This window comes from Leptopilina boulardi, unplaced genomic scaffold, assembly GCF_019393585.1.
Source record: "Leptopilina boulardi isolate dan_hultmark-lab unplaced genomic scaffold, ZJU_Lbou_2.1 LbouV2_259, whole genome shotgun sequence".
Taxonomy (NCBI): Eukaryota; Metazoa; Arthropoda; class Insecta; order Hymenoptera; family Figitidae; genus Leptopilina; species Leptopilina boulardi.
The window spans coordinates 478,229-503,171 of NW_026137817.1; the positions used below are offsets into that span (position 1 = coordinate 478,229).

Consider the following 24,943-nt stretch of genomic DNA (forward strand, 5'->3'; position numbering starts at 1 on the left):
TTAAAAAAATTATTTCTTTAAAAATTGTTTACATAAACGTTGCGTATTTCAGCTTCGTGTAAATTAGACATTTAACATATTTATTTATGTCCCTGGCATTGTTTTTTAACTTAAAAAAAACTAATAATAATTATCAATTAATTTTTGTCAAATATTTAATTCTTTTTAAATGACAAATTATTATAATTTCTATATTTACTTAGTATTTTAATGTATATTTACTCAATTTGTCGCTCGTCAAATAGTCGCGTTTAGTCAAATAAATCTTTTCATGGGTCACAATTTAAAGTTTCGCATCGTATTTGTTTTTTGACATTGATTCTTACTATAAATATGTATTCAAAAAATGTTAAATTAAATTTGTTTTTTTTTTTTTTTTACAAAAAATTTAGAAAGAACTCAATAAAAATATTTCATTATATTTATGCGCAATAAATAAAATAAAATTAGTTTTGTTAATTCATTAAATTTTATAGAACCGTGAGATTTGACTACAGTGAAAAAATTTTAGGATGCATGCACGGAGAGAAAAATCAAGACTTTATAGTATGAAAGACTATATTGCTACTTTTGTATGAAGTTTTCTTACTAATAGAGCAAAAATTTGAGGAAATATTTAGTGTAATATTTGTCCGTACTAAAGATACATAGTATATATGGGTCAGTCCACTGACTTTCGTCTAATAGTGGTTGCGACCAAATTTTTAAAAAATCTAGTTTTAATATATATGAGGCAAAATTCCTGAAATGTCAGAACAAAAAATTAAAAGTTCTCGAATTTAATCCATACTTTTCTAAAATGTTGTTATTGTTAGCGCGGTGAAACTAGCGAGCCGCCAGCCGGCAGACAGCAGACAAAACCATAGGCGTCGACGCTACACTAAACGCCACCACTAGCAAATTGGGTAGCAACGTTTAAACAAAAATAAAAACAGTTCTAATGATTCACACATTACATTATGATACTACATGAACATATTTTAACATAAATATGATTAGTTAACAAACAATTTACACTTACATAATCAAACAATAATAATTAATGAAAAACTATTGTCTGCTAACAAACGGCTGGAGCTGCTGGCTATTAATTTTTCCAAAAAAAATTCTTACAAATAAAAAACTGAATTTTTAATTTTCTTGTTGGAATACCTTCTAGGAATGTTTATTAACAAGTTTTATATACGCAAGAATTTTTTTTGGGAAAAATTAATAGCCAGCAGCCCCAGCCGCTTGTAGCAGACAGTCGTTTTTTTTTGGTTTTTTTCACTAAAACCGACTCAAAAAATTTAATTTTCAATGAATTTTTGATTTTCTTGTTGTAAAATCTTCTGGGAATGTTTATTAACAAGTTCTATATATGCAAGAATTTTTTTGGGAAAAATTAATAGCCAGCAGCCCCAGCCGCTTGTAGCAGACAGTCGTTTTTTTAATTTTTTTTCACTAAAACCGATTCAAAAAATTTATTTTTTAATGAATTTTGGATTTTATTGTTGGAAAATCTTCTGGAAATGTTTATTAACAAGTTTTATATTTGCAAGAATTTTTTTGGGAAAAATTAATAGCCAGCAGCCCCAGCCGCTTGTAGCAGACAGTCGTTTTTTTGGTTTTTTTTTCACTAAAATTGACTAAAAAAATTTATTTATTAATGTATTTTTATTTTTCATTTCGGAAAACCTTCTTAGAATGTTAATTAACAAGTTCTATATATGCAAGAATTTTTTTGGGAAAAATTAATAGCCAGCAGCCCCAGCCGCTTGTAGCAGACAGTCGTTTTTTTTTGGTTTTTTTCACTAAAACCGACTCAAAAAATTTAATTTTCAATGAATTTTTGATTTTCTTGTTGGAAAATCTTCTGGGAATGTTTATTAACAAGTTCTATCTATGCAAGAATTTTTTTGGGAAAAATTAATAGCCAGCAGCCCCAGCCGCTTGTAGCAGACAGTCGTTTTTTTTTGGTTTTTTTCACTAAAACCGACTCAAAAAATTTAATTTTCAATGAATTTTTGATTTTCTTGTTTGAAAATCTTCTGGGAATGTTTATTAACAAGTTCTATCTATGCAAGAATTTTTTTGGGAAAAATTAATAGCCAGCAGCCCCAGCCGCTTGTAGCAGACAGTCGTTTTTTTGGTTTTTTTTTCACTAAAACCGACTCAAAAAATTTAATTTTCAATGAATTTTTGATTTTCTTATTGGAAAATCTTCTGGGAATGTTTATTAACTAGTTTTATATTTGCAAGAATTTTTTTGGGAAAAATTAATACCCAGCAGCCCCAGCCGCTTGTAGCAGACAGTCGTTTTTTTTGGTTTTTTTCACTAAAACCGACTCAAAAAAATTATTTTTCAATGAATTTTTGATTTTCTTGTTGGAAAATCTTCTGGGAATGTTTATTAACAAGTTCTATATATGCAAGAATTTTTTTGGGAAAAATTAATAGCCAGCAGCCCCAGCCGCTTGTAGCAGACAGTCGTTTTTTTGGTTTTTTTTCACTAAAATTGACTAAAAAAATTTATTTATTAATGTATTTTTATTTTTCTTTTTGGAAAACCTTCTTAGAATGTTTATTAGCAGGTTTTTTATTTGTAAAAATTTTATTTGTAAAAATTAATAGCCAGCAGCTCCAATTTGCTAGTGGTGGCGTTTAGTGTAGCGTCGACGCCTATGGTTTTGTCTGCTGTCTGCCGGCTGGCGGCTCGCTAGTTTCACCGCGCTGTTATTGTTGGTGAAAGTCTAAAAATCAATTATTATTGAATTTAATAAAATAGTTTTTGAATTACAACGTTTTTAATTTTTGACTTTTGAAAAAAAAAATTTTTTTCAATGTACAATATTTATAAGTAGAATGCATAAAAGTTGACATATATATATAATGATTTTTAAAGTTTTTTTGACGAGCTACACGCTGTTAATAAAATTTTTTTTTTTAAATAACATTTGACCTTGAAATTCAAGGTGAAAATGTTAATTTACGTTTATCTCAAAATCGGATTTTTTAAAATTATTTTTAACTATCTCAATGGAAAGCTTGACTAATTTCCTACAAAACATGTAGGATTTTTAGACTTTCACTTTCACCAACAATAACAACATTTTAGAAAAGTATGGATTAAATTCGAGAACTTTTAATTTTTTGTTCGGACATTTCAGGAATTTTGCCTCATATGTAAAAATCGATGATTCCCTGAGTTCATTAACCATAATATTATGGTAAAAATTTTATTCCCTTTAAAAATATTAAATATCAAAAGTAGGAGGTTCACAATGTGATTTTGTAACCTTAAATTTTTCAATTTTTTTAAAAACGCTATTATTAAAAAACTATTAAAAATTAGATGTTGGAACTCACCAAAAACATAAATCACTTTATTCTGCACAGAGGAACGAAAGAATTATTGCAAAAATTTATTATTTTTTGATGATATACGATTTTAAAAAAAATTTTATTTAAATATTCTCAAGATTTTTATTTACTTATTATAACTTTTTTGTCGGTGCTCCGAAAAAATTGAGGTTTTGCACAAAGATTTTTTATAATATTCTTTACCTTCTATTAAAATCTCACGAAGATGTTTTGCATTGTTTTGGAGATATTAATTTTAAAAAAAATTTTATGTAAAAGGTTAATTAAAAGACTTGAAGTTAACTAACCAAATTCAAACTGCTCCATTTTTTATAAAAATATATTAAAATGTATAGCGATTTGAAATTGGTCAGTTAACTTCAAGTCTTTTAATTAACCTTTTTAAATAAAAAATTTTGAAAATTAATATCTTCAAAACGAAGCAAAACATCATCGTGAGATTTTAAAGGAAGGTAAAGAATATTATAAAAAATCTTTGTGCAAAACCTCAATTTTTTCGGAGCACCGACAAAAAAGTTATAAGTAAATAAAAATCTTGAGAATATTTAAATAAAATTTTTTTTAAAATCGTATATCATAATAGCGTTTTTAAAAAAATTGAAAAATTTAAGGTTACAAAATCACATTGTGAACCTCCTACTTTTGATATTTAATATTTTTAAAGGGAATAAAATTTTTACCATAACATTATGGTTAATGAACTCAGGGAATCATCGAGTTTCACATATATTAAAACTAGATTTTTTAAAAATTTGGTCGCAACCACTATTAGAAGTTCTATGCTTTTTCGGTATTAGACTCTTGCAATTGACAATTGTAATTGTAATTGTAAAATGTTTTTCGATTTTTTGAAATGCATTGCTTTCCGACTATCTTGAGATGTACTAAATGTAATTTTTTTAGAATTATGTTTTAATCGAATTTTATTTTGTACAATATTATTTTTGCAGAACAGTAATTTAAAAGAATCTTAATTTTGCAGAAAAATAATTGTATAGGTATAGAAATTTAATTTTGCAGAATATTCATTTGTTTGAATTTTCATTTTACAGAATAAATTACATATTAACCGATTATCAATGTTGCAGAATTTTCATTTAGACGAAAATTAATTTGCCTGAAATTCAATTTGATCGAATCTCAATTTGTGCGAAACGTTATGTTCCGTAGTATATTCATTTTGTAGAATAGTAATTGAAAAGAATCTTTATTATGCAGAAAGAGTAATAGAAAGAATATTCGTTTAACATAATATTCATCTGTTCGAATATTCATTTTACAGAAAGTGCAAATAGTCGAAAATAAATTTAATAGAAATAATTTGGCGCAATGTTCAAACTTGACCAATCACAATTTTTATGATAATTTCTGATTGTTCAAGTTTAAACTTCGCGGCAAATTAATTCTGTTAAATTGATTTTCGACTATTTGCACTTTCTGTAAAATGAATATTCGAACAGATGAATATTATGTTAAACGAATATTCTTTCTATTGCTCTTTTTGCCTAATAAAGATTCTTTTTTGATTTATTATTTTGCAAAATGAATATACTACGAAACATAATTACGAAATTACGAAAAAGATCTTATTTTCAAATGAGTCTTAAAATCAGCGCTAGTAACTCTAATGGAAATTGCATTGCTTACATTCAGCAAAGCTACCTTAACAATGTTGCCTCTTAAAATAAGACCTCCTTTCGGCCTTAAAATAAGACTTTCTTTCTACAGTGTAATTTTCGTCTAAATGAAAAACGAAGCTGAAGTACGCAACGTTTAATATAAACGATTTTTAAAGAAATAATTTTTTAAAATGAAAAATTCTATAATTTTTTGCCTAAAAAATATTTTTTTATAATTTGTTAATTAATGAAAACTACAAGAAATATTTTTTAGGCAAAAAATTATAGAATTTTTCATTTTAAAAAATTATTTCTTTAAAAATCGTTTATATAAACTTTGAGTACTTCAGCTTCGTAATGAAAATTCGGCAACATTGATAATCGGTTAATAATTTATTCTGTAAAATGAAAATTTAAACAAAATGAATATTCTGCAAAATTAAGATTCTTTTTTAATTACTATTCTGGAAAAATACACGGAAAAACTTTGTTCAAGAATCATTCCTAAATTTGTTCAGGAACTGAGGATATGAGAAAAATTGTGCAAAATTTACAGAAAAATACAAAAATCATTGAAGAAAATACTTGTATTTTTATTATGACATTGGAAGACTTCTTGTTAATGCCGCGATCGGAATATCTCAGTCACTGGGTGAGATGTAAAGCGAAGTTTTTGGACTCTCGAGGACGTGGGATCGAGTCCTCCCAGAGTAAATTTTTTTTCTCGAAAACGTAAAAATTTATTCTAAAACAAGTTCAAGACTTTCTGTAGTGAGTTTAGGAAGTTGTCTTGAATTTCTCTACAATTCTTATAGAAATACTGCTTAGAATTTTTCAAAGAAAATATAAATAAGATTTCTTAAATTATTCTCATATCCTCAGTTCCTGAACAAATTTAGGAATGATTTTTGCACAAAGTTTCTCCATGTAATATTATAGAAAACGAAATTCGATTAAAATATAATTCTAAAAAATTAGCTTTAGTGCATATTCATGCGTCTCACTATGTTGACTTAACTACTAAAAATGAAATATATTTTACACAAACGTGAACAAAACGTTTCATTCGTACAAAATTTATATATAAATGCGCGTGTATCAAAAATTGAGATGATGATGACGACGAGAATCGAGGGTGGCGGAAGTTGGAGTTGGGATAGGGAAAGAACATATAGTGAGTGAGAGAGATAGTGTCCGGTGATGTGATGGTAGTGGGGGGTCTGTGGATCACATTTTATTCTTGTGAAGTGGGGGTTGAATTGACACGATAGAGTAGGGAGGCGAAAGGCATCGTAGCGGGGGATTTCGGGTCGACGGTGTGGAGGCTTCGGTCACTGACTCCAGAAACTACGACAGCAGCTTCTGTGCTTCATTCACGGACGCGCCACCTACTCTCTCCCGGCCAACCGGGCGAATACTATACCACTCTGACTTTTTCCAACCGTTATCATGCTTCGTTACGATCTTGGCTCTCGATCCAGTCCCTTGTAGGTGTAGCAACAAGCAAACCTACTATCCGATCTGCCCACATTGCATTGTCGTATATACATATATATATATATATATGTACAACGCCAAGAAAAATAAAAAATAACGAAACGAAACGAAACTCTTCAAGCCCGCAAGGATCGATTCTTCTCCCAAGTGGTGTCCTTGCACGATTCCTTAACGCACTTACGTTTTAACTTTTTTGATAAAACCAGATCTCGTTCTTGTTGATTTTATCAGGTCCCCCTAGCTAAAACCAGTCTTGTGACGTTTTAGGATGCGAGAAACGAGTTTTGCGGAATAAACAAATATTTTCTTGGATATATAGAGATTGGCATTTTTTTTTATTTTTGCGAAATTTTGAATATTATCCCTTTAAAATTTAAATCCTATATTCAGAGGTGCTGTTGAAGTGAATGATTATCCCATAAAAATTATTAGTTAAAATTTTATTAAATATAATTATTTTTTAGACGCATTTTTATTTTTTGAATTAACATTTGCGTCAGAATTTCATTTTTAAAGAATTTTTATTGTATAGAATTCTTAAAAGGCCGAATTTTTATTTGTTCGAAATTGCAAATGGCCTAACAAACAATCGACAGAAACATTTCGGCGCGATTTTTAAAATCAACCAATCACAATTTTATGGATAATTTTTGATTGGTTGATTTTAAAATTCGCGCCGAAATCTTTCTGTCGATTGTTTCTTCGGTCCTTTGTAATTTCGGCCTTTTAAGAATTCTGTACAATAAAAAAATGGTCACATAAGAAAGGACGCATAATTATCCCATAAAAATCATTAGTCAAAATTTTCATTTTAAAGAATTTTCTTAGATACAATTAGTTTTTAGACGAATTTTTATTTTTTGAATTAACATTTGTCAAAATTACTTTTTTAAAGAATTTTTAATTAGGTAAAAGAATTTTTAGGTAATGAATTAGTATTTGGTAGAATTCATAAAAAACACCGAATTTTTATTTGTCCGAAATTGCATCGCGCCGAAATTTTTCTGTCAATTGTTTGTTCGGCCATTTGCAATTTCGGACAAATAAAAATTCGGCCTTTTAAGAATTCTGTACAATAAAAATTCTTTAAAAATGAAATTCTGACGCAAATGTTAATTCGAAAAATGAAAATTCGTCTAAAAAATAATTATATTTAATAAAAATGTTAAAATTGAAAATTCCAACTATAATGAGTTTTATGGGATAAGAATATTTTCCATACACTTTATGCTTAAAGTTAGAATTAAATTCTGTTAAAATAATAGAAAAAAAAACTCTTAAATTAAGAAATGGCTTCTAATTTAAGAATAATTTTTTATTTTAAGAGTATTTTATTTTTATTTTAAGAATAAAACTTTTGGAAAATATTTTTAAATAGGCGCCAAGAAGATATCCTTAGATTTAGAATTATGTTTTTGTTTTGTATATACGAAGCATTTATTAAATTATAAAAAACTTTAAATTTGTCAAATTAAAATAAATAAAATTTAAAATTTGTTTTTTATAAACAAAACAAATTTTAAAGTATATTAATTATACAGAAATTCTGTATTATAAATATTTTATTATTCAAAGACGTTTCAGTTGAAAGCCTTCATAAGTTTCTTACACGGAAAGAAATACAGTTCGCTGGGTTAGTGGAAAAAAAGGACACGTCTTGGTTAAATCAAACGGACGTGTCCTTTTTTCCCACTAACCCAGCGAGTTAAATAGAACAATTTTTCAAAATGAATGAATGGAAAGAAAAACTGTGAAAATTACAATGTTTCAACATCATAAACTCTCATAAAAATCACTGAAAATCAAATTGCTTGCATTAAACTTCAATTTAGTCGATTACTGAAATTTGATTTTCACACACTGATTTTAATTAAAGATTATATATAGTTTTGAAAAAATTTCCTTTTTAAGCTATACATATATATATATATATATATATATATTCTTTTTAACTTAAAATAATTTTATATCTTATAATTATGTTCATGTTGAAAGTAAAAAAAAACCTTTTAATTAGTTCATTTAATATTAATATCGGATGTTAAAGGATTTGCTCGACTCAATTTTCCGCGTGAATTTAACTTTATCGTAAGTAAAATTAGAATCATTATTTAACCACACGTCAGTCCAGTGGTAATTAGTTTTCTCATAAATACATATTGATTTAAATTATGTAATTTCATATATAGTTTTATAATTTCTCGAATTAAGAATTTTTTTTATTTAATTCTTTTTTGATTTACACTCAGAGAAAAATTTTTTGTTTGAACGAAATATACCATTTTTTTTTTTTATAATTAACACAATTTTTCAATTACTTCAAACAAAATTTGTTTGAGTGAAATAAATATTTATTTGATCTAAAAAAAACGTTAGATTTATTTTAATATAAATTTTTCTAACGAAGACAGAATTGCACCTCAAGTTATAAACATTCAAATTAACGAAATCATTTTTTTTCTGTAAATAATTTAAAAATACAGCAATTAAAAATCAAAAGGAACATTTTTAATAAATTTAACATTTAATAAATAATTATTATTTATTATTATTATATTATAATATAATATTAATATAATATAATATATTATTATTATTATTTATTACATTATTATTAATTTATTTTTGGATATAGAAAGCAATATTCTTTTTATAAAATTTAAAGCTAAAAAAGTGTAGTAAAACAATTTTTTGTTCAATTCAACATTCCGAACTTTAGGCACATAAATTTTATTCAGCCAAATAAATTTTTGATTTATTCAGCTAAAATTTGGGATGCATTATTATTCCATAGAATTTGAAAAAATTTCATTTTAAACAAATTTTCGCTTAACATAATTTTTAGATAGCTAATTTTTATTCACCAGAATTCTTCATATGCCGAATTTTAATTTGTCTAAAACTGCAAATGACCGAACAAACAATCGGCAGAAAAATTTCGACGCGATTTTTAAAATCAACCCATCACGATTTTCTTGACAATTTCTGATTGGTGAATTTTAAAAATCGCGCCGAAATTTTTCTACCGATTGTTTGTTTCGGTCATTTATTATTTCGGATAAATGGATAAATTCGGCGTTTTAAGAAATCTGAAGAATAAAAATTTACTATACCTATAAAAATTATGTTACGTAGAAATTCGTTTAAAAAAAATCTATCAAATGCTAATTTGAAAAATGAAAATTTGTTTAGAAAATAATTAAATTTATATACTTAAAATTCTTTACAATGAAAATCCGAACTAATTATTTTTATGGGATAATTATGCGACTCCAAAATTTGATTGTTTCGAACAAATTTTTTTTCTGAGTGCAATTATTAAAAGATGTTAAAAATTCTCAAATTAAATTCACTAGTTGAGAGAGGCATTATTTATAAATAACTTGAGATTATAAATGATATATATATATATTATATAAATTTAATGCGATAAGTTTCAATATCTCCATTTTGCAGTTCTATATAAGATAACAGTTAAACGTTGTCTTTCTTTCCATTTTTGACAGGGATTATTATGCATTCGTTGTCGTCGTGGAAACTTGTCATCGTTGCGCAAATACCGTTATATTTATAATTTATTCGTTAAGGTGGACCGTCTCGCGTCAGTATCACGGGTATATTTGTCTATAAACATATTCTACGCAAGTACAAAGTAACTTTCCCTAAGTGGCTTTGTTTTGACAAAATCATACAAAAAGAGTCTATTTTTAAACTTTTTTTTATCGAAATTTTTTTTTTCTCTGCAACAATATTAAAATTTTCAATAAAGAGAAAAATTTATTAAATTCTTTTAGCAATTTACTATGATTAATTATTATTATCGTTTTGCCGAATTTTTATTTGTTCGAATTAAAAATTTTACATAATTCCTAAAACGCTGAATTTTCATTTTTCCGACATTGAAAATGGACAAGAATTCTGATTGGTTAATTTTAAAATTTGCGCCGAAATCTTTCTGTCGATTGTTTGTTGTTCATTTTCAATTTTGGACAAATAAAAATTCGGTGTTTTAGGAATTATGTAAAATTTTTAATTCGAAGAAATCAAATACAAATTCTGACAGATTAGATTTTTTTAAAGGTAAAATTTTCATTTTACAAAATTTTGTTAGATAAAATTATTTTTTATAGATGAATTTTTATTTTTCGAATTAACATATGAAAGAATTTTTAATTAACAGAATTTTTAGGCAACGATGTTTTTATTTGGCAGAATTTAAAAAAAACGCCGAATTTTTATTTATCTTAAATTGCAAATGGCTGAACAAACAATCGACAGAAACATTTTGGCGCGATTTTTAAATTCCACTAATCAAGATTTTCTTAATAACTTTTGATTAGTGAATTTTAAACATCGCGCCGAAATCTTTCTGTCCATTGTTTGTTCGGCCATTTGAAATTTCGGACAAATAAAAATTCGGCGTTTTAAGAATTCTGTTAATTGAAAATTCAAACAAATATAAATATTCTGACAAATGAAAATTGGAAAATTTTCTGACCGAAGTTAATTTGAACAAATCAAAGTTCTGACAAATAAAAATTCGAACTAATACAAATTTCTGACAATTTAGTTTTTTTTTTTTTTAGTTAAATTAATTTAGATTTAAAAAAAAATTATTTTATCAAATATTGAAAATATTAAATTTTAACGACGATAAAGTTCACAGCGTTTGTGATCAAACTATTTTTGGGGCATATGATTATCCCATAAAAATCATTGGTTAGAATTTTCATTTTAAAGAATTTTGTTGTAAATATAATTATTTTTTTAGATGAATTTTCAGTTTTCGAATTTGCATTTGACAGAATTTCTTTTTAAACCAATTTTAACTTGACAGAATTTTTAGGAATTGAATTTTTATTCGTCAGAATTTGTAAAACGCCGAATTTTCATTTGTCCGAAATTACAAATGACCGAATAAACCATTGACAGAAAATTTTCGGCGCGATTTTTAAATTTCACCAATCAGAAATTGGCAAGAAAATCGTGATTGGTGAATTTTAAAAAAAGCTCCGAAATCTTTCTTTTGATTTGTTTGTTCGACCATTTGCAATTTCGGACAAATAAAATTTTGACGTTTCGGTAACTATGTCAAATAAAAATTTGTTTCTAAAGAAATTCTGTTAAATGCTAATGCAAAATATAAAAATTCGTCTAAAAAATAATACCTAATAAAATTCTTCAAAATCAAAATTATACACCCAGAGAAATGTTTTGTTTGAACCAAATATAATATATTTAAGTTAAATAAACGTATATTTGTTTCACAGCCTATTAGCATATTTATTTGGCGTAAATAAAATTTTTATTTAAATCAAATAAAAATTCATTTATTGTCAGTTGGGGTAAATGCCCAACCAAACATTTCAGTATTATACCAGAGTTGACTACTGGCGCAAAACTGGTTCAGTATTGGCTGCCGAGGCTGGTCAGTCTGTACTGAACCAGTACTGGTATTTTCATTGTATCCGTACTGGTGCAGTACCATCCTCCCAGTACTGGCAAATCAGTACTGAGCCGATATTAAGCCACTACTGGCTCAAATAGATTTTCTTTTTGATTAATACTATAGTTTATAAAAAGTTCTAGAGTGAACCCGATGAATCTTTTTTGTTTAAATATTTTGTTAATCAAAATTTTTTCAACTTGATTTTATTTTTCAAAATTAAAATGTACTTTATTTTGCTTTTTTGTGGATAAAATTATTCAAACAAAAAGTTCCCTGAGACCAAGTCTAAAACATTTTGCAAGATTTTCTTTTTCTTTTCAGATATGCAATAAATCAAAAAAAAATTTTAAACGATCAAACTAAAAATAAATAAATTTGTTTATAAAAAATTAATATTTTTTAAAATAAAATTTATAATATAAATTTAATTTAAAAAATTAAATACAATCGCAAGTAAAATTGCATAAATGTTATATTATCAATAATATAAAATATATAATTAACCTTTCTTAATAGAAATTATAAAAAATAGTTAAACCTACAAACTTATATATTTCAATGGTCAATAAAATTATTGTAATTTGTTTCTGGATGTTATTCTTCATTTTTTTTCCAAAAGTGAATTATAAACAAAAATTTAATGTTAATTTTAAAATAATTTAAATAATTTTTTTAATAATTACCTAATTTCAGGAAATTAGTATTCATTATTTATTAAATCATTATATTTGTGATGAGTTAATTTGTAAACTAATTTTGTTTTATGTAAATTGAATTGAATTCAATGTTAATTTATTTATATTTGATATAATAATTAATAAATTAAAGTGAATAATAAAATAATTAAATAGTTAATTGCATAATTATATACATTATAATTATTTTATAAACATTTTTATTTTTACTCAACTGTTTTTATATATTATAAAAACTTTGGTTTTATAATAAACATATTTTTATATTTATTTTTTGATTTTTTAAAATAATAATTTGCAATATATATTATAAGAAGGAATGAAAATTCTTTGTGTTTTCGATTTTATATAATAAAATATTAATTAGTTATAGTTGACTAATTTAATTAATATTTAATTTGTGTTGGGTTACTAAAAATTTCAGACACTTTTTCTTAAGCATACCAAAAAAGTATTAGGTATCTGGAGTGAAACTTATCTCTGTTACAGTTAAAGCTTTCTTTTCGTATATAATAAATTACAAAACTGCCAGTACTCGGCCAGTACTGAACCAGTAGTGATTACCAATACTGGTAACAACTCTGGTAGCCAATACTGGTAAAATGTTATCATCCCAAAGTTACGCCAATACTGGGTGCCAGTACTGCGCCAGTACTGCGTCATTAGTAAATTTTTGATTGGGTGGGGACAAAATCGCTATTTTTCACAAATTACGTAAGTTTCTTCCTTTAAAAGGTAATATTTGCGGGTTTATTTTTTTTAAGTTGTTATTTACGTTCCCAGGATTAATGTTATGCAGCAGAAAAAACGAAGCTGAAGTACGCAACGTTTATATAAACGATTTTTAAAGAAATAATTTTTTAAAATGAAATATTGTATAATTTTTTGCCTAAAAAATATTTTTTTATAATTTGTTGATTAATGAAAACTACAAGAAATATTTTTTAGGCGAAAAATTATACAATTTTTCATTTTAAAAAATTATTTCTTTGAAAATCGTTTATATAAACGTTGCGTACTTCAGCTTCGTCAGAAAAAAATTTAGATAAGCTTTGAATCCATGAAACTGACTGTGTCCCCATTTACCCCAAAATTTAGAAAATTTCATAAAATTTGGGGTAAATACCAAATTTTTTTCTTATTCCTTATGACTCCCATAACAGAAATTCACTTGAATTTTTGATTTTTGTTAATTTGGTTAATAATGACAAGCTGTCCCCATTTACCCTGAATTTTCAAATTTTTGGGGTAAATGGGAACAGTTTGTCATTATTAACCAAATTGACAAAAATCAAAAATTCAAGTGAATTTTTGTTATGTGAGTCATAAGGAATAAGAAAAAAATTTTGTTATGATTTTGAAGTCTCTATTCTTTGAAATGCTCGACAAAATACTGAAACAGTTTAACTTTGATTTTTTCAAGTTTTTCTGCATTGAGCGATAACTTTTTTTTATCTTGCTGCCAATTGTCAAGATAAAAGCTTGGCAATACACAAAACCTCTTGCAGGTGATCTGAGGTTAAAATATTGACGTTAAACTTAATTTTAAAACTGTAAATTAAGCTGTAAAACCTCTTGTTCCCATTTATCCCAACTGATCCTAAATCAAATAAAAATTTATTTGAATCAAATAAAGATTTATTATAGGCTGTGAGACAAATATATCATTTCTTTGGGTGTCTCAAAAATATTTCTTTCAATGTTTATTGATCAAAAAATTATAAAAAAAAATTTTAAAAAGAACCTTTTTTAGGTAAAAGTTTTACAATTATCCGTCTTAAAAAAGTAATTTGGTTTCTAATTTTTGATTATAAACGTTGTGAACTTGTGGATTTTTGAAGATGTCAAAAACTCTCGAATTCTGTTTTCTCTAAACGGCGCCGCAAATGTAACGAAAATTGTAAAGTAACCATATCCTTTTATTATTTCCTTCAGGTATTCGAAAAAGATTTTTTCTCACCACATCCAAGTTTATACATATATACAGCAAAAAGTGAAGGTCGTTTTCAAAAGGTGAAAAAGAATAATGGTAGTATTGAGGTAAAAAAAAATCGTTTTCGTTTACTCAAAGCGCGAAAGACATGACAGGTTTTTTTTTTTTATATAGAGATGTATGTTGTTTTTTTTCTTCTCACATTTCGCCTGGCAACGTTGCAAGAGAACGATCGTTTTCTTGGCTGACAGTGTGTCTTTGGATGTGGTGTACGAATATATATATATAGTTATATATAAAGACTCTCTCACGTCATATCTGACCGTAATCAATCCAAGGACTCATTGAAAGGGGAAAAGAGAGAGAGAGAGAGAGAGAACACACCAGATTTCGAGAGTCGAAAAATTTTGCTATAGATAGAAAAAAAAGAACTAATTTTGTAGTAATTTTTTTTTTTTTTTTTTGGTAACGGTATTATGATCTGAATCAACAAATTAAAATTGTAAAAAAAAAAAAAGAAAAAAAGCTTATATTTGATCAATTTGGCACGTTACTCTCTTGGGGATTCGAGCTTTGATTATATGTATAGGAAAAGGAAAAGTGGCATGAGAAGTGCTGTAAACCATGATGGGCGGTTAGAGGGGGACAAGAGGGGAAACATACGTGAACACGCGGGCAAATCAGTCGTTTAAGAGCGCATGCGCATTGTCCCCGGGTAGTCGCCCCCCACCAGATATGCTCGGCCGCGTGGCGTCCTGATCAATTTCCAACGTTGCCAGCTTTCATGACCTGGAGGATTTGGCCGGGAATGCCCCTCCTTGTTCAATTCCTCCTCCCCTCCCTTTCATTTCTCTCTCTCTCTCTCTCTCTCTCTCTCTCTCTCTCTCTCTCTTTCCCCCCCACCATACTCTATTTATGCTCCACGGTATTAGCACGTGGATGGGTTTGCGTTTCTTTTAATTATTTTTCAAACCTTATCGACCTGTGGATTCACTAACCATTCTTCTTCTGCTTATATCGCGAGAATCGTTATCTCTTTTTGTGCATGGCAACTGCCATAAAAAAAGAGGTCCCTTTTGCAAAAAAAAAAAACCCTAAAATATTTATTTGAAAAATTTTTTTTTTTCAATTGGTTGATTGTGTAGAATTTACCCTACTTTGCTCTTTTTAAACTAGGGCTATACGGGGCCTACCCAGTTTTCCCTGTTTGAATAAAATTTTTTAAAAAACTGTTTTCAATAAATTACTTTTTATTATCACAGTAAACTTGGTAGTATCTTTTTCTATTGCAACGTTTTGATGCACATAAGTTATATCAAAAAGAGATCGTTTTGTGTATCATTTTTAGAAATGATACACGAAACGGTCTCATTTTTTGATGCAAAAAATTTAATCAATTTATATCAATCATGGCCGAATTGAATCGACTCAAAATTAAACGAATTTTTTTCAGATATTTTGGTAATAGTACAATTGCGGAGACCATTTCACTATTTAATTTGAAAATGAAAATAACAGAAAATCAAAGACAATGTGCAATTCGATAATTAAAAAGTGACAGCTTATAAACATAACCTAAAATGCATAGGAAAAAATTTGTCGATAAAATCAATATAGCCGAGCTTTTTAGAAGGTAGATGGCAGTTTTGCTTTTTATAAAAACGATTCAGAAAAAATTTAAAGAAAGAAAATAGATGAGTGCTGCCATCTACCTTCTAAAAAGCTCGGCTATATTGATTTTATCGACAAATTTTTTCTCATGCATTTTAGGTTATGTTTATAAGCTGTCACTTTTTAATTATCGAATTGCACATTGTCTTTGATTTTCTGTTATTTTCATTTTCAAATTAAATAGTGAAATGGTCTCCGCAATTGTACTATTACCAAAATATCTGAAAAAAATTCGTTTAATTTTGAGTCGATTCAATTCGGCCATGATTGATATAAATTGATTCAATTTTTTTCATCAAAAAATGAGACCGTTTCGTGTATCATTTCTAAAAATGATACACAAAACGATCTCTTTTTGATATAACTTATGTGCATCAAAACGTTGCAAAGATTTGATGCAATTTTTGGTCTCAATTTGATACTTTTAGGAAATCTGTGATTAATTAAATTTTTTTTTTAAAACTTAAATATTTTGACTGTTAAATAATTTAACATAACCTCAAAATTTGACAGTACAAAAATGAGGATTATAACATTTTTTTGAAAATGTTAAATATTGTAAAAAAAAATAACACTCTTCTAATGTGAAATTTATGATTTCCACAATTTTGATAATTTTATGATTATAATATCGATATGAGTCATATTTTTGCAACACCCTAAATATATACAGAAGCCATTAGACCAGAAAGCACCTCAAGAAGTTTCATTTAATTAATTTTTATGGCTTCAAACATTTTTTCAAAAAAAAAAAAAAAAAAAAAAAGAAATTATCACCAATTAAGGGTACTTAGCCCCGTAACATAACCTCAAACTAAAAAATAATTTTTCACAGAACTAAAAATATATATTTAAAATTTATTACACCAAATATTGAAAGATTTAATTGTACAATTTTCAAAAAAAAATATTTTATAATTTTATGTCAAAATTAATATTCAACGAATAGAATTGTAGAAAATCTTTCAAAGAGTAAAATGAGCTATTATGGATAAAAATAAAAATTGTTCATCAATTTTAATTGAAAAATATAAAAGTGAAATAATAATTATTTAACAAGAAACTTTTGAGGGGAATAATTTATTTTGAAAATTTGATAAAATTAATTTTTTTTTGTAGTTTTATTTGTTGTTAAAAACAACTTTTTAGTTTGAGGTTATGTTAATGGGCCTAGTACCATTAAAGGGTTCTTTATACTAGTTTTAAATTTCTTTTTTTAATGGGTCTGACCAGAAATACGGATGAAATCCCAAATAGGGTGTTTGCTAGATTCAAAAGACAACACTGATTAGGGCCTAAACAGTTTTCCTAGTTTAAAAAAGTAAATAAATTAACATCCTGAAAAAAGTAATCTCATATTTAGAGGAAAAATCCTCTTCTAATATCCTCTCAATTTTTCCTCTTAAAACAAAAGTATTCCACTTGAATGTAGAATATTTTTATTCTTTGTTGACTAATAATAAAACAAAACAATTTTTTTGAGGTTCTGATGTCAAAAACATTGAATTAAAGTTAAATAAATAAATAAATTTATTAATTAATGTAAGTAATTAACTATAAATCATTAATTATATTTAATATTTAATTACCCAATCAAAAATTTACTAATGGCGCAGTACTGACAAGTGTTGGCGCAGTACTGGCATCCAGTATTGGCGCCAGAGTTGGCGCCAGAGTTGGCGTAACTTTGGGATGATAACATTTTACCAGTATTGGCTGCCAGAGTTGGCACCAGTATTGGTAACCACTACTGGTTCAGTACTGGCCGAGTACTGGCAGTTTTTTAATTTATTATATACGAAAAGAAAGCTTTAACTGTAACAGAGATAAGTTTCACTCCAGATAATACTTTACTGGTATGCTTAAGAAAAAGTGTCTGAAATTTTTAGTAACCCAACACAAATTAAATATTAATTAAATTAGTCAACTATAACTAATTAATATTTTATTATATAAAATCGAAAACACAAAGAATTTTCATTCCTTCTTATAATATATATTGCAAATTATTATTTTAAAAAATCAAAAAATAAATATAAAAATATGTTTATTATAAAACCAAAGTTTTTATAATATATAAAAACAGTTGAGTAAAAATAAAAATGTTTATAAAATAATTATAATGTATATAATTATGCAATTAACTATTTAATTATTTTATTATTCACTTTAATTTATTAATTATTATATCAAATATAAATAAATTAACATTGAATTCAATTCAATTTACATAAAACAAAATTAGTTTACAAATTAACTCATCACAAATATAATGATTTAATAAATAATGAATACTAATTTCCTGAAATTAGGTAATTATTAAAAAAATTATTTAAATTATTTTGAAATTAACATTAAATTTTTGTTTATAATTCACTTTTGGAAAAAAAATGAAGAATAACATCCAGAAACAAATTACAATAATTTTATTGACCATTGAAATATATAAGTTTGTAGGTTTAACTATTTTTTATAATTTCTATTAAGAAAGGTTAATTATATATTTTATATTATTGATAATATAACATTTATGCAATTTTACTTGCGATTGTATTTAATTTTTTAAATTAAATTTATATTATAAATTTTATTTTAAAAAATATTAATTTTTTATAAACAAATTTATTTATTTTTAGTTTGATCGTTAAAAATTTTTTTTTGGTTTATTGCATATCTGAAAAGAAAAAGAAAATCTTGCAAAATGTTTTAGACTTGGTCTCAGGGAACTTTTTGTTTGAATAATTTTATCCACAAAAAAGGAAAATAATGTACATTTTAATTTTGAAAAATAAAATCAAGTTGAAAAAATTTTGATTAACAAAATATTTAAACAAAACGATTCATCGGGTTCACTCTAGAACTTTTTGTAAACTAGTATTAATCAAAAAGAAAATCTATTTGAGCCAGTAGTGGCTTAATATCGGCTCAGTACTGATTTGCCAGTACTGTGAGGATGGTACTGCACCAGTACGGATACAATGAAAATACCAGTACTGGTTCAGTACAGACTGCCCATACTCGGCAGCCAATACTGAACCAGTACTGCGCCAGTAGTCAACTCTGGTATAATACTGAAATTTTTGGTTGGGTAAAGATATTTAATTTAGTGCATGATAATAGCTTTTTTCTTTATCGGTTTATAACCATAATTGTCAAATATTATATGCGAGAGGAAAATCCTCTCAAATGAAGACTATTACTTTTGATACAATATATAAGAGGAAAATATATGCATCAAATTAAGAGGAATTCGCTAGAATCAAGATTACTGTTTTTAGAGTGAAGTTTTTAAAATTACTTTTTCTAAAAAATATTATTAACAATTACTATCTACAATTATTTAAAAAATTAAACAATTTAAGAAAATTTATTTTGTTTAAAACAATTTTATGTTGTTTTTTTTAAAAATAAATTATTTAAAAACTATGAATCATTATTAGATGTAAAAATTTTAAAATTATGTAGTTATTTTGTTATTACATACAGAATGTAGTGCAGTATTAATATTAAAGAAGAAGTCTTAGATAAAAAAAATCTGTAAATTAACTTGGCGGTGTGGTCAGAATACATGGCTCTCGTCCCAAAGGTCCTGGGTTCGATCCCTTAGGCGTGCGAAATTTTTCAAAATTATTCTTATGTATTTTATACACTGTATATGTATAATAATCTTAAATAGAATAGAAGTTAGATATAAAAAATTGTAAAAAAAAATATCATTTATTTAAAATAAAAATGATCTCAAAAAATAAGGCGCAATTTAAGGACAAAATTTGATAGATTTTAATTGTTAAAAAGGAGTGTTTGAAGAATTTTCCATTTATCTTCTAATACACCAAACAAATTTTTAAGCTTTTTCTCAAAATTAATCCTTATTTTTTCAAGTTTGTAAACATTTTTAAATTTTGTCAATTCTTACACATTTGAGTAAAAAAAAAAAAAAAAATTTCTAATTTTTTTGTAATTAAAATTAATGGTAGTTTCAATTTCAAATTTAATTTCCCATTTGGAACCATACTATCAATATTTGAAGTTAATACTTTTGTTTAAAAACAAGATAATTGTTTCATCCCTCAAGCGTGTAAAATTCAGCTTCATGTTGTACATATACGTATATATATATATATGTCATATTCTTTATTTCACGACTGGAAACTTTTGTCGTAAAGGAAAAAAAAATCTAGCACACCTCTTGCTATACAATGTATAGAGATGATAAACTTGTTTCTTATCTGTAAAGAACATTGTCTTGAAGTTTTTTTTTTTTATTTATTTTTTTAATTTAGTCTGAAGTTTGTCGGTAGGAAAAATAATAATAATAATAATAGTGTATTTTAAATACAAGATTGTTATTGAAAAAAGAAAATTAAAAAAAAAAGTTTCTTATAGTATTATATTATTTTTAAATTAAAGAATTTTATAAGGAAAAAAATACATCGAGCGCTGTTCTCTCACTAATGTAGATTAATTGTTATTGTATGTACTCATGAATAGAATTCTCTAATATGCACGTGGTTTCTGACGTCACTCATCGCTGCAGATACGTGACGATGTTCTATAAACATATAATATACATTTTCAATTTATCACCGACAGATGGAAGCACGTGTTGATAAATCTCCAGTTTCATTATAATAACATTTTTTTCTCATTTAATAAATTTACTTGGAAATTTGATAATTTATTTTTTCCTTCCACTTCTTTTTACAGGTGTCAAATTAAAAAGGGATCGCGGAGATGCAGATGACTTGTTTTGTGAAGAAAAAATGCTTATCATTGATGGTGAGTTTATTTACAATTTTTTATCATATTTTTAATTTTATTTTTCTTTTTTGTAGTTACATTTAGTAGTTACATTTAGTAATTTAGTATAAAAAATTATTTATTTTGTCTGAAGTACATTGAAAAGAAAAGATTTTTGATTCAAATAATCGGTTACTTGACTGTTATCAAATAAATATTTTCCTGAACCAATAAATAAATTCTGTATTTGAAGTAAATATCATTCGATTGATTTATATAATAATTATTTTAATATAAATAAATGTTTATTTGATAATAGTCAAGTGACCGATTATTTGAATCAAATAAATTTTTTATTTCAGTTCATTGAGAAAGAAATTTGTTTAAAACAATACTAAATTTTGGTTGAATTAACTAAATAAATGAACAGTTTATCAAAATTTTGAGTCGAATCAACAAAAAGTTTATTTGGTTTAATCGAATTGTTTTCTTAGTTCTAAAAATTTATTATTAAAATCATCCAAACGTTTATTTAAATCAAATAAATATATATTTATTTGAATCAAATATGGTAAAATATAGCGAGTATATAGGAATGTAAATTTTTTTTCTTTTTTTTTTTTTTTTAATAAATAGTTGAGATTAGCTTTCATAATTTTTTTTCAATTTTTTTAACAAGCCTCTTACGAGATAGGAATTTTTAAAAATTTCAGAATTTTAATGATTCTTTCCTATTGAATGCTCATAATTTCATTAAAAATACATGAATTTTAAAAGTTTTTTTTTAATTGTGTTTTTACGTGAACTTTTTGAAAATTAAATGCAAAAAATTCAAGAAAAATAATTTACTATATTTTTTTTTAATTTAAAGATTAAAATTTTATTTTTAAAACTGTATTCTGCAATTATTTTTGAAAAATTTAAATTAAAAGGCTTAAAATTTACAAAAATTTTAAGCTTGGTCCGATCGAGGACAAACAATTTTTTCAATATTTTCGAAATTTTTCATTATTTCTAAAATATCTCCGATTTTTTTTATACTACGTATATTTATGTATTTTAATGCGCTGATTACGAAAATAATAGTGACAATAATCGCAAATATTGATTTTTATGGTGAAAACCGTAAAAAAGTACTAAAATTTTTGGTTTTTTTTTTTTTTTCGTTTATTGGGTAAAATATGCAAAATTAAAAAAAAAAAACTTTTAGCCAAAAGTTGTAGATATTAGGTATTAAAATACATTTTTTATTATCTCATGTACTTTTTTGAAAATTTTGCATATTTTACCCAGTAAACGAAAAAAAAAACCAAAAATTTTAGTACTTTTTTACGGTTTTTACCATAAAAATCAAATTTTGCGGGTATTGTCACTATGATTTTCGTAATCAGTGCATCAAAATATTTAAATGTACGTAGTATAAAAAAAATTGGAGGTATTTTAAAAAAATTCTGGAAATATATTGAAAAGATTGTTTGTCCGCACGATGGAACCAGACTTACAATTTTTGTAAAAGTAATTTTAAAGTAATTTTAAAAATTAGAAAAATATATAAATACACTTTTAAAAAAATGTAACTTTTCAATTGCAAAAAATACAGTAAATTATTTTTCTAGAATTTTTTTGCATTTAATTTTCAAAAAGTTCATGTAAAAACACAATTTAATAAAAAATACTTTTAAAATTGTTGCATTTTTAAAGAAGTTGCATTCAATAATAAAAAATCATTGAAATTCTGAAATTTAGAAAAATTTCCCGCGCCGAAATTTTTCTCTCTTTTCACCCTCGATCAGGGTTGCTACGGTACTGAAAAACCTGGAAAACCTGGAATTGTCAGGGAATTTTTTCTCAGTCAGGGATAACCTGGAAATGTCAGGGAATTTTATAAAATATTGTTTCGAAAATTAATTTTTCGTATTTGAATCGCGAAAATTTTAAATAACCAAGTTCACAATACTACCATTCTTTTCTATTGATACTATATTCGGTTTTCAATTTAGTGCTTAAAGTTGAAGCAAAAATGGTGCTTCTTTTCGTAATACTGGAACTGATTAAGTATATGACAAAGTGATATTTAATTTTGTATTTAGATTTTTAAGTTCAGACCTATTCTATGCTGTTTCCAAAGATTCTAAATAAAATAAAACTTTTGAATGTAATTCATTTGCCTCATCTCCAATTTAAAAAAACCTCCAATATAGTTATTTATGATACAAGTGCGTAAAGTGAGTGATTATACGAGTGTGACGTTTCACACGAGTATAATCAGATTTACGCACGTATATCATACAACATTTTTTGCAACACCCACCTCTAAAGTTAAGTATCTATTATGAAGAATTCCAACTCTCTATTAGAATAATTTCGATTGTATAGAATTAAAAAAATCAATCGAAGATCAGGAAAAATATCATTAAGCAGTAGTGTATAAATTAAAAGTAAAGTTCTTTCTTTAATTTTGTGGTTTTGTATTGTCTAAAACAATCCTTATATTATGTGAGAAAAATTTCGGTGCGTAAAGTAATATTTCAGTGCGTAAAGTGAATCACTTTACGGGTGATTCTCTCAAAAAGGACAAATTACGGTTTTAAGATATTTTGTTAAAAAATATGAAAATTAATTGAAATTATTTAAAATTCTGTCAGCCATACGTTAGGATTTAACAATTTTCAATCGGACCACTAAAGAAAATTTTAAAAAAAGGTAAAATAACTGAAATATTGAATAAAAACTGATGTTACGGAATGGAGTTACGGAATGGAGTTTTAACACTAGTTTTCATTCAATAATTCAGTTGTTTGCCATTTTCTTGAAATTTTCTTTAGTGATCCCATAAAAATTTGTTGAATTTTATCGTATGGCTGGGAGAATATTTATTAATTGAAATTAATGTTATTATTTTTTAACAAAAACCTCGTCCAAAATTGTGCACAAATAATTTGTTCTTTTTGAGAGAATCACCCTTACACACCCTAGTAGAAATTTGTCCTAGTTATAATAAAAGAACTGGCCAGTCGTGCTTGAATTTGTCTACACGGAGAAAAAAGATTTCTTTTATAAAGTAACTTTTACTACTTTCAGAGTAAAACTGGACCAACTCGAAGTTTCTGCGCATCTCTGGCAATTTTTACTCCAAAAATAGTAAAATTTACTCTAGAAATAGTAAAACTTACTACGGAAACAGTAAAATTTACTACAGAAATAATAAATTTTACTATTTTTGGAGTAAAAATTGCCAGAGATGCGCAGAAACTTCGAGTTGGTCCAGTTTTACTCTGAAAGTAGTAAAAATTACTTTTTCTTTTTCTCCGTGTAGTTACTTTACTAGCTAGCTCGCTAAAAACTCGAATGTCATGTCACGCTTTTTTCATCAAGTTATTATCCAGCACAACTTGATAATTATTTATCAATACACTGAAAGACTTTTTGTTTCAAAAATTGATATAATTTGTTTCAAAATGAGGATAACTGTATTTTTGTACTATTTAGTCGTATGAACGTACTAGTTTCTAACCAAATAATACCAAAAATTAGTATGGTCCATACTAATAATACCAAAAATTAGTATGGTCCATACTAATTTTTGGTATTATTTGGTTAGAAACTAGTACGTTCATACGACTAAATAGTACAAAAATACAGTTATCCTCATTTTGAAACAAATTATATTAATTTTTGAAACAAAAAGCCTTTCAGTGTAGGACTTTTGAAAACTAGTCAAATTAATTCTTTTAAATATTTCGAAATAAGATTTAATGTAGTAAACACGTTTATTTTATGTAATTAAAAAAAAATTCCAATTATCAACAAAAATTATTATATGAAAATATAATGCACTGAATTAATTTATTATACGATTAAATTATTTTTATGGTTTAATAGATACATTGTCTTTGCTATAAACTAATTAAATTAATATTTTCAAACCATTTATATAGAATTTATTCACAAAAAAAGCTTAAGTGTCCCAGGCTAC

At 25.8% G+C, this 24,943-nt stretch overlaps 2 protein-coding genes across 3 annotated transcripts in view; one reads left to right on the forward strand and one right to left on the reverse strand.

Moving 5' to 3' along the window:
* LOC127280969 (ATP-dependent RNA helicase vasa) overlaps window positions 1-24,943 on the reverse strand; it is a 170,323-nt gene that overhangs the window by 139,029 nt on the left and 6,351 nt on the right. The gene's annotated exons all lie outside the window — the stretch shown is intronic.
* LOC127280968 (max-binding protein MNT-like) overlaps window positions 1-24,943 on the forward strand; it is a 115,047-nt gene that overhangs the window by 26,040 nt on the left and 64,064 nt on the right. For both annotated transcript variants that reach the window (XM_051304408.1, XM_051304409.1), the window contains one exon: window positions 20,935-21,006. In XM_051304408.1, coding sequence (XP_051160365.1) covers window positions 20,935-21,006 — 72 coding nt within the window. The remainder of the gene's footprint in view (window positions 1-20,934; window positions 21,007-24,943) is intronic.